We start from the raw sequence: 14,759 nt of genomic DNA, 5'->3' as shown, positions 1-14,759 counted from the left end.
ATTTCAAAACCCCTCAATGCATGACAAAGTTACAGTCTGGACATGATTGTTGTGTAAGTGGGGACACATGGACAGACGGACATGAGCCTCAGCTGCGACACATTGTCTTGATGTGGTAGACATTTGTGCCAAGTTATTTTAAAATCCTTCAATGCATGACAAAGTTACAATCCAGACATGAATGTGTATCAGCAATGAGAATGAGCACCTTCAAACTATAAGTGTGACCTTGACCTTGAAGGTAGGAACATGGGTCTTTGTCCGACATGTAGTCTTGATGTGGTAGACATTTATGCCTAGTTATTTTAAGATCCTTAAATGCACGACAAAGTTACAGCTCGGACACGAATGTGTGTACCTATAAATGAATTGAACTTCAAAATGGTAGTGTGAACATTACCTTTGAGGTAAAGACGTAATTCTTAGAAGCAACACATTGTCTTGATATGGTAGACATTTATGCCTAGCTATTTTAAAATCATTTGATGCATGACAAAGTTACAGTCCGGACACAAATGTGTGTACCTATTTACTCTAATTGCGATAATGTGAAACTTCAAAATGATAGTATGACCTTGACCTTTGAGGTAAGAATGTGGTTCTTAAACGCGACACGTTATCTTGATGTTGTAGACATCTGTGCCAAGTTATTCAAAATCCCTCAATGTTTGACAAAGTTACAGTCCGGAACACAAATGAAGTGGGACAGACAGACAGACGGTGCAATTATATTATGCTTCCCTTTGGGGTCATAAAAATTAAGCTGTAAATAATCACAAATGAATATATTTCAGCTGTAAACTAGAGCTTGTAACTAGTGTTGCATACCCCCAGCATGCACTTGTCAGAAAACATGCTTTTTAGTAAATAATTTTGCACATAGGGAGAATGCATTAGTTTATAGATTTTTTAAAAAGGTTATTGAATTATTTGTCTTACATCAATAAGATAAATTAAAGTTTGGATTTGGAGTTTTCACACCTTCTTTTAATGGCAATACATTCTTTCTCACTTCTTATCAGTGAGATCTCTCTACCTACAAAGTTTTAAGTTGATACCCTTTATAGTTCTCAAGTTATGTCCTGGACAAAGTTCAAAGTGTAAAAATAAACAAAGGACAATAACTTCAATGGGAGGGTTAAGGTTCTTATGTCAAGGGCAATTTGAGCTTAATATTCATAGATGTCTTATCCTAAAGATTGTTCTGTTATAATATGAAGTAAGTCCATTCAATAATAGCCAGTTACAGCAAAAAAAATGACAATTTCCATAATCTGACCTTCAAGGTCAAGGTCATTTATGAGTGAAAGTCAAGGTCTCTCTGGTTAACATGAAGTTCTATCCTAACATATTGTTGTGTTCAAATTTCAAGGCAATCCATTAAAAAATAACAAAGTTAAAGCAACTTAAATCAAAAATCAGCAAAAAGACAAGCAAAATTTAGACATTTAACCTCGAAGGTCAATGTAATTTATGAATAAAGGTCAAGGTTAGTCTAGTCTACTTAAAGGTCTTGTGCCTAGGGTTGTTTCGGCAAAGTATGAAGACAATACACCATGAACTTAAAAGTTTAATATGATAAAGGTTCAAGTTTGCTGGCAACATCTACAGCAATGCCAACATGACTGGAACAATACCTCTATTTTTATTTTTTTTTGGTTAAAAAAAAGTTGATCTAAAAATGAACAAAGGGCAATAACTGCAATATTAAGGAAGGGAGGGTTACAGTTCTTATGGATCTTATCCACTGCTCTTCTATGCTATAAATAACCTCAAGGTAATACATTACAACAGTTAGTCACATTTAGGTAATACATTACAGCTTTAAGTCACCACAAGGTAATACATTACAACTGTAAGTCATAGCAAGGTAATACATAACAGCTGTTTGTCATCTCAAAGTTATACATTACAGTTGTAAGTCACAAGAAGGTTATACATTACAGATGTAAGTCAGTCACTCACCAAAAGGTAAAAAAAAAACAGCTGTATGTCACCTTAAGGTAATACATTACATCTGTGAATAACCAAAAGGTTATACATTAGAGCTGTAAATCACTAAATAATACAGCTGTAAGTCACCTCAAAGTAAAACACTGCTGTAAGTCACCTCAAAGTAATACACTACTGCTGTAAGTCACCTCAAAGTAATACAGCTGTGTATAGCTGTGAATCACCAAGAGGTAATACAGTATAGCAGTTAAGTACTATTAAAACTGTACATTACAACAAGAAAATCTTTTTACATTGTAATGGTCATCAATTAATTCATTATAACAGTACATTACAAGTGATTTCATCATAACTGGACATGACCAGTGAATTCATCATAACTGTACATTATAAGTGAATTCATTATAACTGTACATTACATGTGTATTCATCATTATTGTACATTACAAGTGCTTTCATTATAACTGTACATTAAAAGTGAATTCATCATAACTGTACATAACAAGTAAATTCATTATAACTGTACATTACAAGTGAATTCATTATAACTGTACATTACAAGTGAATTAATCATAACAGTACATTACAAGTGAATTCATCATAACTGTACATTACAAGTGAATTTATCATGACTGTACTTGACAAATGAATTAATCATAACTGGATATTACAAGTAAATTCATCATAATGAATTTATTATAACTGTACATTACAAGTAAATTTATTGTGACTGTACATTACAAGTGAATTAATTATAACTGTACATTAAAAGTGAATTTACAGAGTATCTTTAGACAAAAAACAAAATTCATTCATTTAAAAAATAAGCACATTGTTATGAGACAGAAATATAACAAAAATCTTACTTCAACCATAGAAGATGTTCATTGGCTGGAAAGTCCTCTAGAATATAGTCCCATCTTGATGCCCACTTTATATTTTCCTCAGCCTGACAATAAAAATTTATCCTGTAACTTTAAATTTGATTGGGTTTTAAGTCAAACTGTTTCAGTCGAATGGCAACTTTGCAACTTTCCTAGTGGAGGAAGACCGCAAGTGCCCCTCCGTACTTTATTTCAAAGATGGACAAGCACCTGATGACTGTAATTTCATGCATATAAAGTCATGCATATAGATTATGAATTATCGTATATCATATGATATTGTATCTAAACAGATCAGTAAATATTCTTAAATACTTATACATTTAAATATCAAAAAATAGTTACTCACAACCCATCTGACAGAGTAAGTATATGTAATAGTTGTTTCCTTCATCAAATGGCCATTTCTGATGCCCATGGCTTTTAAGTTATTATCTTGACAAATATCAATATCCTGATTATAGGCAATGCTGAAGAAAAGACACAAAGTTATGACTGAAATATCATACATTCCTTAATAAATGCCAACTGGCATGTTACATTTACCAAAAGAGGATGAGGTGGGGGAGGGGTGTTAATCAAACAAAGAAGACATGGGTACTATAAAAAGTAAATAGATATGAAACATCTAACTATCAAAATGCCTATTTCTTTCAATATCCATCAAATTATAACCGAATCAATGGACACATAGACCATCAATTTACTTTTTTGACATATTACCTTTGAAGTTTTAATATGACCTTAACCTATAAGCTACAAACTTGTTTTGACTCATCACACATTGTCTCAAAATACCACATATCAGCAAATTTATTTAAAATTCAGCAAATAAATGACTTAGGTATATGGACTGGGTATTTAACCAATTAAACAGTTGTTTTAAGGGGGCCTTCTCCAAATCCCTCATCGCGGAGAAAGCACACGGCAGGTCAAGGTCAAGTCATCTTAAATACCAGAGGTGATTTGTTTGACCTGCCGTGACTAACTCTGGAGGGTTGGCGCTAATGAAGGCCGTTTTTGTTATCGTCAGTAAGGAACATGATGCCTTGACAGTATTGTCGTCTCCTTTACCACCAACGAACGAAGAATGGGCTACCAGGAAGATTCTGCTTGAAAAAGACGTCCCCGATGAGACTACCGTAGTGGACTGGCAAGGATGCTATAATCTTGGACATATGGTTATTCCGGCGCCGAGTATAAATAAACTTACTTACACACACTTTTGAGGGGCGTTGAACAATTTGTTCTCTATATATGGCAGCTACTTTGTAGCATGTTGCAGGCTACACAAAAATCATTAATGGTGCCAAAATTAAATTTTTATTTAAGGGTCATAAGTCAGCCAAAAATTATCGTAAGGTTTGCCCAAGCACTTGAGGTACCGATCAATTCAGTAAAATTCCAAATTAGATGAAAATAATAAAAGGGCAATAACCCTGACAAATTTATTGAACTGGAAATTGCTAAGATTATGCACAACTAATTTTGGTACTGATCATTCCTGTAAAGTGTGCATGAAATTGTACCAGTAGTTTGTGAGGAGTAGTCTGGACGTTTTTTGTGACAAACAGACTTTCAAGGCAATATTGCTACTCAATTTTATTTCTATTGTTCTTTTTAGCCACATAAAGGAAGATAGCCACATAAAAGCCTTATAGAATTAATGACATGAAAGAAAATGTACAATAACTTATTGTTCCTGTAGCCTCATATGTAACTAAATGTTTGCTTGGACAGACAGACAGGCAACATAAAAGTGATCAGTGATCCCTTTATGTGGCAACTTTGTAGCAGACGACACAAAAAAGGCTGACACATGGTCTCTGTCTGTGGCCCATTAAACAAGCTTTTGAGTATGTTGTTTTTTTCTTTGTCTCATATACTGGTTTTCTAGCAGTGTCTGCCCCCAAATCATATAAAATAAAAACCTGTCAATTGACAGGTAAAAAAAACTTTGATAGACGACAGTAATGTACCTGTCCAGCAACCTGTCCTATTGATATTGCTGTTTTACTTTAACTATTAATAGGCCAGAAATGTAACAACTTTTCTTGCTATTATTCATAGACCTTTCTCATTTTATATATAATTCAGTACCAGTAAGCAATGTTGAGGTCAATTTATAAAAAAAACAGAATTTTTCAACTTTTTCCATATTGTATGCAAGTATACTGATTTACTGGGAATTGGACCACAATTATTGCGCAGGAGCATTCACACTGGAAATGCCAAGGTGTTGCTTACTTTTTCATATATAAAACCTCTGTGCATTATTAACTGCTGTGTTGCCTAGAAAACAAATGTCTCTCTGATTTGATGAAGTAACACAGATGCTTTATTGGTAAAAATAGATTGTTATATGTAATAGAATTTTCTGTGACTCCAAGGATTATTGTTAATACACATGAACTAGACAATAAAATTGGAAACAATTATGGCATAAAACCTAGTGATTTTTTAACTTTGACCTGTATACCATTTACACGCAAATGGGCATGAGGTCACTTCAATATATTTGTTATAATCCAGATTAAAATCCATTTAATAATGATCAAAGAGTTTAGTAGTTGAAGGTTACAAAATGAAATACCTTTTGGGCGTGGCCCAAACAGAGAGAATTCTACCACTATCATCAGCAGATGGATGGTACTTTATGGTAAAGTCAATATGATTGAAGAAATAATGTGTGTCGGGCTCTGTGAACAATGTGTCCTGAAATAAAAAAATATAGAAAATACATCTCAATTTTAATCAGGCCTGTGTTTATAGCGTCAAACATATTTCATTTTACTTGAGTGTAATCAAACGTCTAAGCTTATCATAATCGGTCTGAACACTTGACTAAACACCTAGCAACCTAGCCTTTATGTTTCCTGCATATGTTCTATTTTCAAAATATTTCAACTTTATTTACCAGTTAGATGATTGGAAATAAAAAATGGTTAAAATCATATCTAACTATAAAATTTTAATAGACAAAATCTGAATTAGCATATCAAATATCCTGCAGCCTATACAATTCTAACCTTTATTCACTATAATATTTGTGCACATGTGTATATTTTCATATTCAAATGTTTTTGTTTCGATATTACTTCATACTGTGCCTTATGTAAACATGTTATGCTCTCCCGTATGGAGGAAATAAAAGTATCCAGTATATATTGAAAAACAATAACCTAATTTTCATTTTCAAATTTCCATGTTATAACCATGTCTTCTATATAGAAAAACATACAGTAGAGGAAGACAATATGGTATCACATAAGCTGCTTGACCAGGTCACCTAAATAAGAAAAGTCCGCAAAATGAAATTATCATTTAACAAACAAAATTGTTGGCATGCTTGATGAACAAGAGCACCGCTAGCAGAACATTATATGCCCCAAAATGTTTTTTTTTTTATTAAGGATGAAGCATTTGTAAGACATTACATAAATTTAATAAAGTATTACCTCCTTCAAATAGCAATCCTCCAATAAAGTTTGAATATTGTGGGCCAAATGGAACTTAATTTATGCTCTAGAAACTGTTTTCAGTTTTAAAGTAATAGTGACCTTGACCATTGACCTTGAGGCCCAAAATCAATAGGAGTCTTCTACCCAATATGGACAATCATCCTATGAAGTTTGAATATTGTGGGCCAAATAGACCTTAAGTTATGCTCCGGAAACTGTTTTCAGTTTTAAAGTAATAGTGACCTTGACCTTTGACCTTGTGACCCCAAAATCAATAGGGGTCTTCTACCCAATATGGACAATCATCATATGAAGTTTGAATATTGTGGGCAAAATAGACCTTAAATTATGCTCCAGAAACTGTTTTCAGTTTTAAAGATATAGTGACCTTGACCTTTGACCTTTTGACCCCAAAACCGATAGGGGTCTTCTACCCAATATGGACAATCATCCTATGAAGTTTGAATATTGTGGGCCACATGGAACTTAAGTTATGCTCCGGAAACTGTTTTCAGTTTTAAAGTAATAGTGACCTTGACCTTTGACCTTGTAATCCCAAAATCAATAGGGGTCTTCTACCCAATATGGACAATCATCCTATGAAGTTTGAACACTGTGGGCCAAATGGAACTTAAGTTATGTTCCAGAAACTGTTTTTTGTTTTAAGGTAATAGTGACCTTTGACCTTGTGACCCCAAAATCAATAGGGGTCTTCTACCCAATATGAACAATCATCCTATGAAGTTTGAATATTGTGGGCCAAATGGAAGTTAAGTTATGCTCCGGAAACCAAATTGTTAACAGGCAGACGACAGACTGAGGGACGGATGTACTCACAAAATGGTACTTATGTGACTTTTCCTTTGATCTTTTTGGCCAGTTTTAGTCACACTAGGCTTAAAAAAAGACACACAAGTAAAAACGGAATGAATAGGATCAAAGAGAATTTACTGTTACCCATTGTTCTCCAAATCACACAAGTACCTCTGGGTTCGTACGGATAGACAGACAGACGGACAGATGCCAGGGGGAATAACATAATATGCCCGAAATTCTTTCGGGCATATAATAAAAATGACAGACAAACAAGTAACTGGTCAGATGCTGTAATGAAATTGAACATTTTGTAAAAAGTACAGTGCCTTATAAAACCAGGTCTATTATGTTCTTTGTGAAATTGACCTTCGACTACTACTATTACTTACACTGGTTACACAAAAATCTTTCTGTACAAAGTCCTTAGCAACATAGCAACCAACTGGAAATGAGCTAGTACAATATTGTCCTCCACTTTCCACCTCGTAACAATATGTCACCGGCATATTGTCCACAATCCTAAAATAAACATGCACTGTTTTGTAATAAATCAGCTATAAAAAATGAGAAGTCTATGGTACGAGTTGGATAATTTATAATATAGTCAACTGATTATTTCAATCTTAGTTCATTTTATTACAATTTCACAAAATCAACAGTAAAGTTATTGATAAATACATGCAATAAACATTTATTTTTCCATCAAGCTGACAATTCTTCAGAATCTGGCTTTATGAAAATTTTAAAAGCAAACAAATACAATAATTTGAGTTAGCATAAATCATTTAAAATCTACATAAAGTACCTTAGTATTTATGTCTAAAACTGTGCAAATTAAAACTTCACCCACCAATGTCTAATGGAGATACTGTTAGTTATTTATATTACTTATCGTTAGCAGATTATAAAAATTAATATTTTGTATACCCAATGCAAACATGTTATAAAATGTTTAATGGCATAATTATTTGGACAATAGATAACTTTTCTAATGTAACATGATGTCTACATTCTTAGCAGCAGCCCACTGACCCAAAGTAATTCAAATCTAAATTGAACCCTTAAAGTTTTCTAAAACATTAGTCCAACCAACAGGCCTGTGGAAGATTTTCAGCCATTCACCTTATTTTCTGAAAATGAAATGACTTACAAATGGAACAACTTATTTATTCTTAATCACTGAAATGAAAATTGAACCAAGCCATGAGTGCGCAGTCTGATCAGGACACATGCTGTTGGCTTACCAACCCTATTACAAGTAGAGAAACTAATAGCGAACAGCATGGATCCTAATCAAACTGCGCAGATGTGCAGGCTGGTCTGAATCCATGTTGGTCACAAACGCACTATGTTGGTTTTGTCATGACGCGGCCAAATTATAAAACAACAATGTTTTATCATTATTCTTGACGTTACTTTCCACTTTCAAAGTCTAACACATTTGGGTTTGTAAAAACCTTTGGGTTAGTTGAATATTGCAAACTACTTGCTTCAATGATTTGTGATTTTCTTGCCTGAAATTCTTACAAATTTTTACAAGACAAAAGAAATGAAAATAAAGTACAACAATTATACCAGTGGAGATTATAGTTCTGGTCAATCATTTTCCTCATCATGTTCAACTTAACTAGGCTGGTTTTATTACCAGGGTAATAATTCTTCTCACATACTTTCTCACACACACGATCTTCTTTGAAATAAAACTGTAACGGAAACATATATTCAATACTACGGCATTCTGTTTGTATTAGAGAATGTACTACAAAACTGATAAAAAAATAGCATGCACAAAATTCATATGTTAAACAAATTTAAGATATATCCATGTGGTATGCATTAATCTATATATAAAAAATTTAGCCCATGTGCACTCACAGTATCAAATGGTAACAAATGGCTGAAGAAAGTATAAATCTATGAATTACAAAGTACATTTTACTTTTATTTAGTACAATACAAATATGAAATTTTCATATACTTTTACTTTCATTCATTTTTACCTACAAAGATATAAACTTACAATGTCAAAATATTTCATATTTTCAATCATAGTCAAGTTGAGCTGAATTGACTTTATATTTCAAAAGATTGACTCTCAAAATGGTCTTTGACCAACAGTTGATATTGGAAAATGTTTAGGATAAAATCATAAATCTGCCTAAAACTTAAAAAGACTGCCCCACTCTTTTTATAGGTAAATTCTAATGGATATTAACAGAAATTTCGTTTGGATAATGTGCGTTATTTATTGTTATGAACTTAATTATTACATTCAAAGGAATTATGGCAAAATGAAAACTTATTTTGATCTTCACCCATTCACTCACTATATACCCTTAGATGGGCATAATGTCACTAGGCTTGTCTAGGTTTTAACTGATTTCGACACATATTTGGTCATATCTAGGCAGTCAGTCCACCTACCCTGCTTTTTTGATAACTAACCAGTAATAACCAGTATCTCCTGAGCTTACCTATTTGGAACTGTCCATTATCATTTCTGGGGATATGAAGATGAAAAATTTCAAGTAGTCTCTACCAACTGTAGCATATGTAATCAGACTGCATGTGCTAACCAGGCTCTATACTCGTGGTAAAAGCTGAACACTTTTGGTTCCAGCAGATTATTAAAATATTAATATAAGGACCTTTACAATCAATCAACAATCAACAGACAGTATTGAAATAATTGAAATAAAAACTTTTCTTAAAGTCTTATTTTTATTTGTCACTATATTTGTACAGAAGGTTAATATTCATACCTTATAAAGAGATGGTTTTATTCTCTCTCCAAATACCACTTGACCTAAATTCATCTGAGGATCAGCCTGTGATTCATCATAGCCACAAAAATCAAACCTTTATAATATAAAGACAATGACTATGAAAAATTACAAACATATGTCAAAAGAACATTAAAACTTTCCTGCAAGGAAAAAAATGCACAATGAATTGCAAGGAAAAATGCACAATGAATGTTCCAGAGGAAATTTGGACAATAGAATCTGGACTTTAAGCTCCTCTAATGCGTTTAATGGGGAAAAATTCTGGTTGGTTCAAATGACTACTAATAGATTTGTCTATAATTGTATATTCAATCATCGGTTTAGTAAGGCCTGATGTTTTATAAACTAGTTCATGTAGTTGAATTTTGAGATGACAATTTTTTGTATGCAAACAAATATATTTCAAAAACAGTGTATAGAATGGAATAGACAACAAAATGTTCTCAAATAACCTTCAATTCTGATATAAAATCAAAACTCATGTCTACAACATATCATTCGTGTATCAGGTTTGATATATTGGAGTAGCAATAATTTTTGCAAAATGTTCACCTCATTTTTAGAATGTATGCATGCACTTATGGTAACTACCTGTAATGGATGCCTGTTTGGCTATGGGAACAATTAAAGTAACTTTAAATCTTCTTTGATGCAATTCATTCCATATCTTTATGTGACTAGAAAATTCTAATACTTGCAATGCTTAGCTAAACGAGAAGGTAAATCTCTAATAGCATTTTATGAAAAATACCATTAAGAAATGGGCATAATCATTTAAAAACAAGATAACACAGGTTGCCTTTAACGGCTTACCTGTGAACAGATAAACATTTTTCAATGAGGAATTAGGACAATGGGTCAGACTGGTGAAGGTCTATTTTTGACCCTAGGGCCATTATTCATATAACTTAAGCAGAGGTTCACTAGGCAAAGTTATGGGTCATGTAGTTTCACAAAATTAGTTTTCATGTAAAGCCTATGAAAAACTTAGTGACCCTTAATGCAGGGACAATTTTGTCCATATGTCCCAGGAAAAGATTTTTATAAGATTGTATAAGACAATGTTACATAAGTGACCCCAGGAGGGCAGGTTCATTTGGAAATCAGTGCCATGATTCATATTACTTTTGTAGAGGTTCAATGGGAAATGCCAAATATCGAACTTCTAGGAAATGAAGTTTCACAAAAAAAAGATTTAAAACTGTTTTCCTATGTAAGTCTATGAAAACTAAGTAATTCCTCATGCAGGGCCAATTCTCCTCAGGTAATGCTACATATGCCAAATATTTAAGCAATATTAGTTTCTGTGGATAAGGAGGATAACTTCTGGATAACAAAAGACATAATGATATCTGGATATTTTATTATCTCTAGTGACCTTGACCTCCATAATATTAACCTAAATTATATGTGTCACACTTGAAGTCATGATAGTTATCATTTGTGTTTCAATCCATCAACAAATTATGACTAAATGGTCCCCGTACACAAACTTTGACCTCTCTATGTGACCTTGACTTTGGTAGCAGAGACATGGATTATGTGCTCACAACTGTAGTAATGATAATGACCATTTGTGTTCCTATCCCTCAATAAATAACGACTAAAAGGTCAGAATACATATTTTCAAATTTTATCTGCACCCTATGTGTGACCTTGACCTTGGCCACAGGCACTTGAACTTTGCATGTGACACTCTGCCTTACAATTGTGAACATTTGTGTCAAGTTATATTGAAATCCCTTGATCCATGTAGAAGTATTGCTCTGGACAAATGATTTTCAATGACGTAAGTGTGACTTGACCTTTGACCTAGAGACCTGGTTTATGTGCACAGCACTGCTTTTCATAGTGGTGAACATTTCTATGAAGTTTCATTAAAATCCCTCAATATGTGTAGGAGATATGCTCTGGACAAAATCTCTAATTTTATCATATCTAGTGACCTTGATCTTGCATATATTAACCTAAATTACATGTTTCACACCTGTACTCATGATAATGACCATTTGTGTTTCAATCCCTCATTAAATGATGACTAAAAGGTCTGAATACACATTTTCATAATTTTATCTGGACTTTGACCCCAATGTGTGACCTTGACCTTGGTCGCAGGGACCTAAATTTATCATGGACAATGGTGAACATTTGTGACAAGTTATATTGAAATCCCTCTATGTTTATAGAAGTTTTGCTCCAGACAAGCGTTTTTTAATGACCTCTTATGACCCTGACCTTTGACCTAGAGACCTGGTTCATGTGCGAGAGACAGCCTCTCATAGTGGGGAACATATCTACAAATTTCATTAAAATTCCTCAATGTGTGTAGGAGATATGCTCTGAATAAAATTGTGGCTGCCGCCCACCCCCTGCCCGCCAGGGTGGAAACTATAATACGACCTGTTTTTCAATAAGGCATATAAGAGGGATGGGTTATTGGGGAGAAAAAAAGTAAATAACTATATAGCAACTTACATATCATATTCATATGGTATCAAAGTTCTTAGTGAGTTAAGTCTATTGACGAACACTGGCACCTCAATCTGAAATAGCAAAAGAAAAAAAAAACACTTTATTGAATCTCTGTGCCATCTGTGTTCCTTTCCATAGGTTTTAATTTTTTGCCTCTATATAGGATAAAACATTTTACGCCAATTTGTAACAGACCCTGAACACCATTCATTTTGTTGAAAAATGAACGGTTGTGCCTACTTGTTACTGTACATTATTCAAATGAGTGGGACAAAAAATTAATATTTTTCTATTTCAAATATATGATTTTATGTAACATTTATTTCAATTTTAAACACCTTCAAATTTATCATTAACTTTGAAAATTGAATGTTCTTTTCTTACAGTTGTCTAGTTGATGTTGGTACTAAACACTGATCATAAAAAATAATGTGAAATAATTAAAAGTGAAAAACACTGCGTTAAAAGGGATTTTTTTGCTTATTTAACAGCCAAGATTTGGTCATAGTCCCAATTGAAAATAGTATATTATTTTCCCAATCCACAAGAAAAAATCCCAATTGGAAGTAATACAAAATAAAAATATTGAATAAAGAATTTTTGAATTTCTTCTAAATGGGACTTTCATGCACAGTAATGAAGTACTGCCATTGAATTGGGCTTGAGCTATGCCAGCAGGGTCTCAAACCTGGGCACCACCACAAAAGCTGGGTTGGTCTTGCCAAGATGACTAAAAAGTAACTGTGTACAACTGTTTTCTGCTACTTCATTTCTTTTTTACTTTTTTCTAGCAACCGTGTCCGTGTCTTTATTCCGTCTATACTATTTCATTTCTCTTTTGTCTTTTTCTTGTGCACAGGTAAAAGAATGTCAACTTTGACAGTTTAACATATGGATGTAGATGAAGTTTAACTGTTAAAAATATACATAAAATTACCAGCAGTTAAAAAATTCTGAAAGTCAACAAAATAATTATATAAGGTATACATGTAGATGTATTTGTTATTGAAATACAGTATTTACTCCAGAAATACTTAGTAATAGAGATTGAGGGGTGGCTTCTTACTGATTTTGGGGGGTTAAGTGTCTTGAGATGTACATTGTCTTGTTCCTGTTAAACTTTACTTACATGGTGCTAGGGGTGTAGATGGTTGAGCTCATTCAAGATTGCGTTTTCTAGTGCAACATTTTCAAATTTTCAAGTTTTGGACATTCTTAAGAGGACTCTTTTTGTCTCTTAATTATCAATAGACATAGCTAAAGAGACTTCAGCGAACACGTTTTTTTAACGTTTATAGTACTTTACTGTCAAATTGAAAGCGACATATATAAAGTTATGGAAGAACTATACAGTACACTGATATAGCAGTTTAGCTGTTTAGACAATACCTGGCAATCATCATCATCATTTCCGTTTGAGGAACAAAATAAGACGGGTGCTAAACCAGGTAGGTAAAATCCTTCAATCTGTAGGATAACAGTTGATATCGTCAATAGCGCTAGATATAAGAAAACAGCCATATCTTTATTATTATTGGTTTTGTATTTGGGTATTTTCTGGGAAATCCCAAGTTTCTATTTTTACCTTAACATGGTATTTTCCGTACCGGAGTAATGCTCCGTGTTTATACCGTACAGTGCGATGCAAATTGCGTACCATCGAATCTGAGAAGGAGACATGTTATGAAAAAGACTCTTTAGAGAATTGTTTAATAAAATAGGATATTATCTAGCTTTGAATCTTCACTGTTTATTTTTTATCAAGAACCAAACAGGGTCTTTCAAATAGAATGGTCTGGAAATGCGCTATGTAACCTTCTCACTACAATTAAACATGTCTTGGTATACTTTGCTATATGCAAATTATGTAAGTGTTCAAAAAAGGGTTGAACATTAAATACAAGAGCAAAAATGAAAGTTCTTACAACATGATGTTCTTTTAAGATTTTTAAACTTGTGAAAAGAAGATAGATATTTCAGAAAATAATGCTCTTTAAGCAATAATCTGTTGAAAACATTTGTTTGTTTGTTCAGAATATTACTTCTTCTTCTTCTTCCGGGTAATGTGCTGGGCCCCTCTGGAGCATCGTCGCACAATTGTGACTATTTACATGAGTGAAGGGAACATCAAGTGCAGCTAAAAACAGGTTAAAAACACCATGCTCCAGAGTTACTCGTGCAGCGCACCCATCCTCGTCTTGAAGACCTCTAGGAACGGGGCTGTCATCACGACTTCTGGTAGGCTGTTCCAAAGTCGGATCCCAGAAGGAAAGAACGAGTACAAACTGCACCATTTTGAAAATGCACAAATTTAACATTAAATATTAAACATATCCTGATTGGCTGAATTGAGGATGTCAATTAGGGAGTTAACAATACAATTTATA

The 14,759-nt window shown here is 33.3% G+C and overlaps 1 protein-coding gene across 1 annotated transcript in view; it reads right to left on the bottom strand.

Moving 5' to 3' along the window:
* The window catches only part of LOC132759757 (transmembrane 9 superfamily member 2-like), a 28,051-nt gene extending 14,091 nt beyond the window's left edge, over window positions 1–13,960 (bottom strand). The window contains exons 1-8 of the mRNA XM_060751585.1: window positions 13,762–13,960; window positions 12,376–12,443; window positions 9,877–9,973; window positions 8,690–8,817; window positions 7,504–7,633; window positions 5,431–5,552; window positions 3,187–3,307; window positions 2,820–2,902 (exon numbers count right to left, since the gene is read on the bottom strand). Of these exons, the coding sequence (XP_060607568.1) occupies window positions 2,820–2,902; window positions 3,187–3,307; window positions 5,431–5,552; window positions 7,504–7,633; window positions 8,690–8,817; window positions 9,877–9,973; window positions 12,376–12,443; window positions 13,762–13,893 (881 nt within the window). The 5' untranslated portion in view covers window positions 13,894–13,960. The remainder of the gene's footprint in view (window positions 1–2,819; window positions 2,903–3,186; window positions 3,308–5,430; window positions 5,553–7,503; window positions 7,634–8,689; window positions 8,818–9,876; window positions 9,974–12,375; window positions 12,444–13,761) is intronic.
* Window positions 13,961–14,759: the final 799 nt, after the last annotated feature.

The sequence above is a fragment of the Ruditapes philippinarum genome, unplaced genomic scaffold, assembly GCF_026571515.1.
Source record: "Ruditapes philippinarum isolate M1 unplaced genomic scaffold, ASM2657151v2 ctg38_1_1_1_1, whole genome shotgun sequence".
In the NCBI taxonomy this organism is placed as follows: domain Eukaryota; kingdom Metazoa; phylum Mollusca; class Bivalvia; order Venerida; family Veneridae; genus Ruditapes; species Ruditapes philippinarum.
The sequence above is the reverse complement of the archived record's forward strand: the minus strand, read 5'-3'. Positions and strand labels throughout refer to the sequence as shown.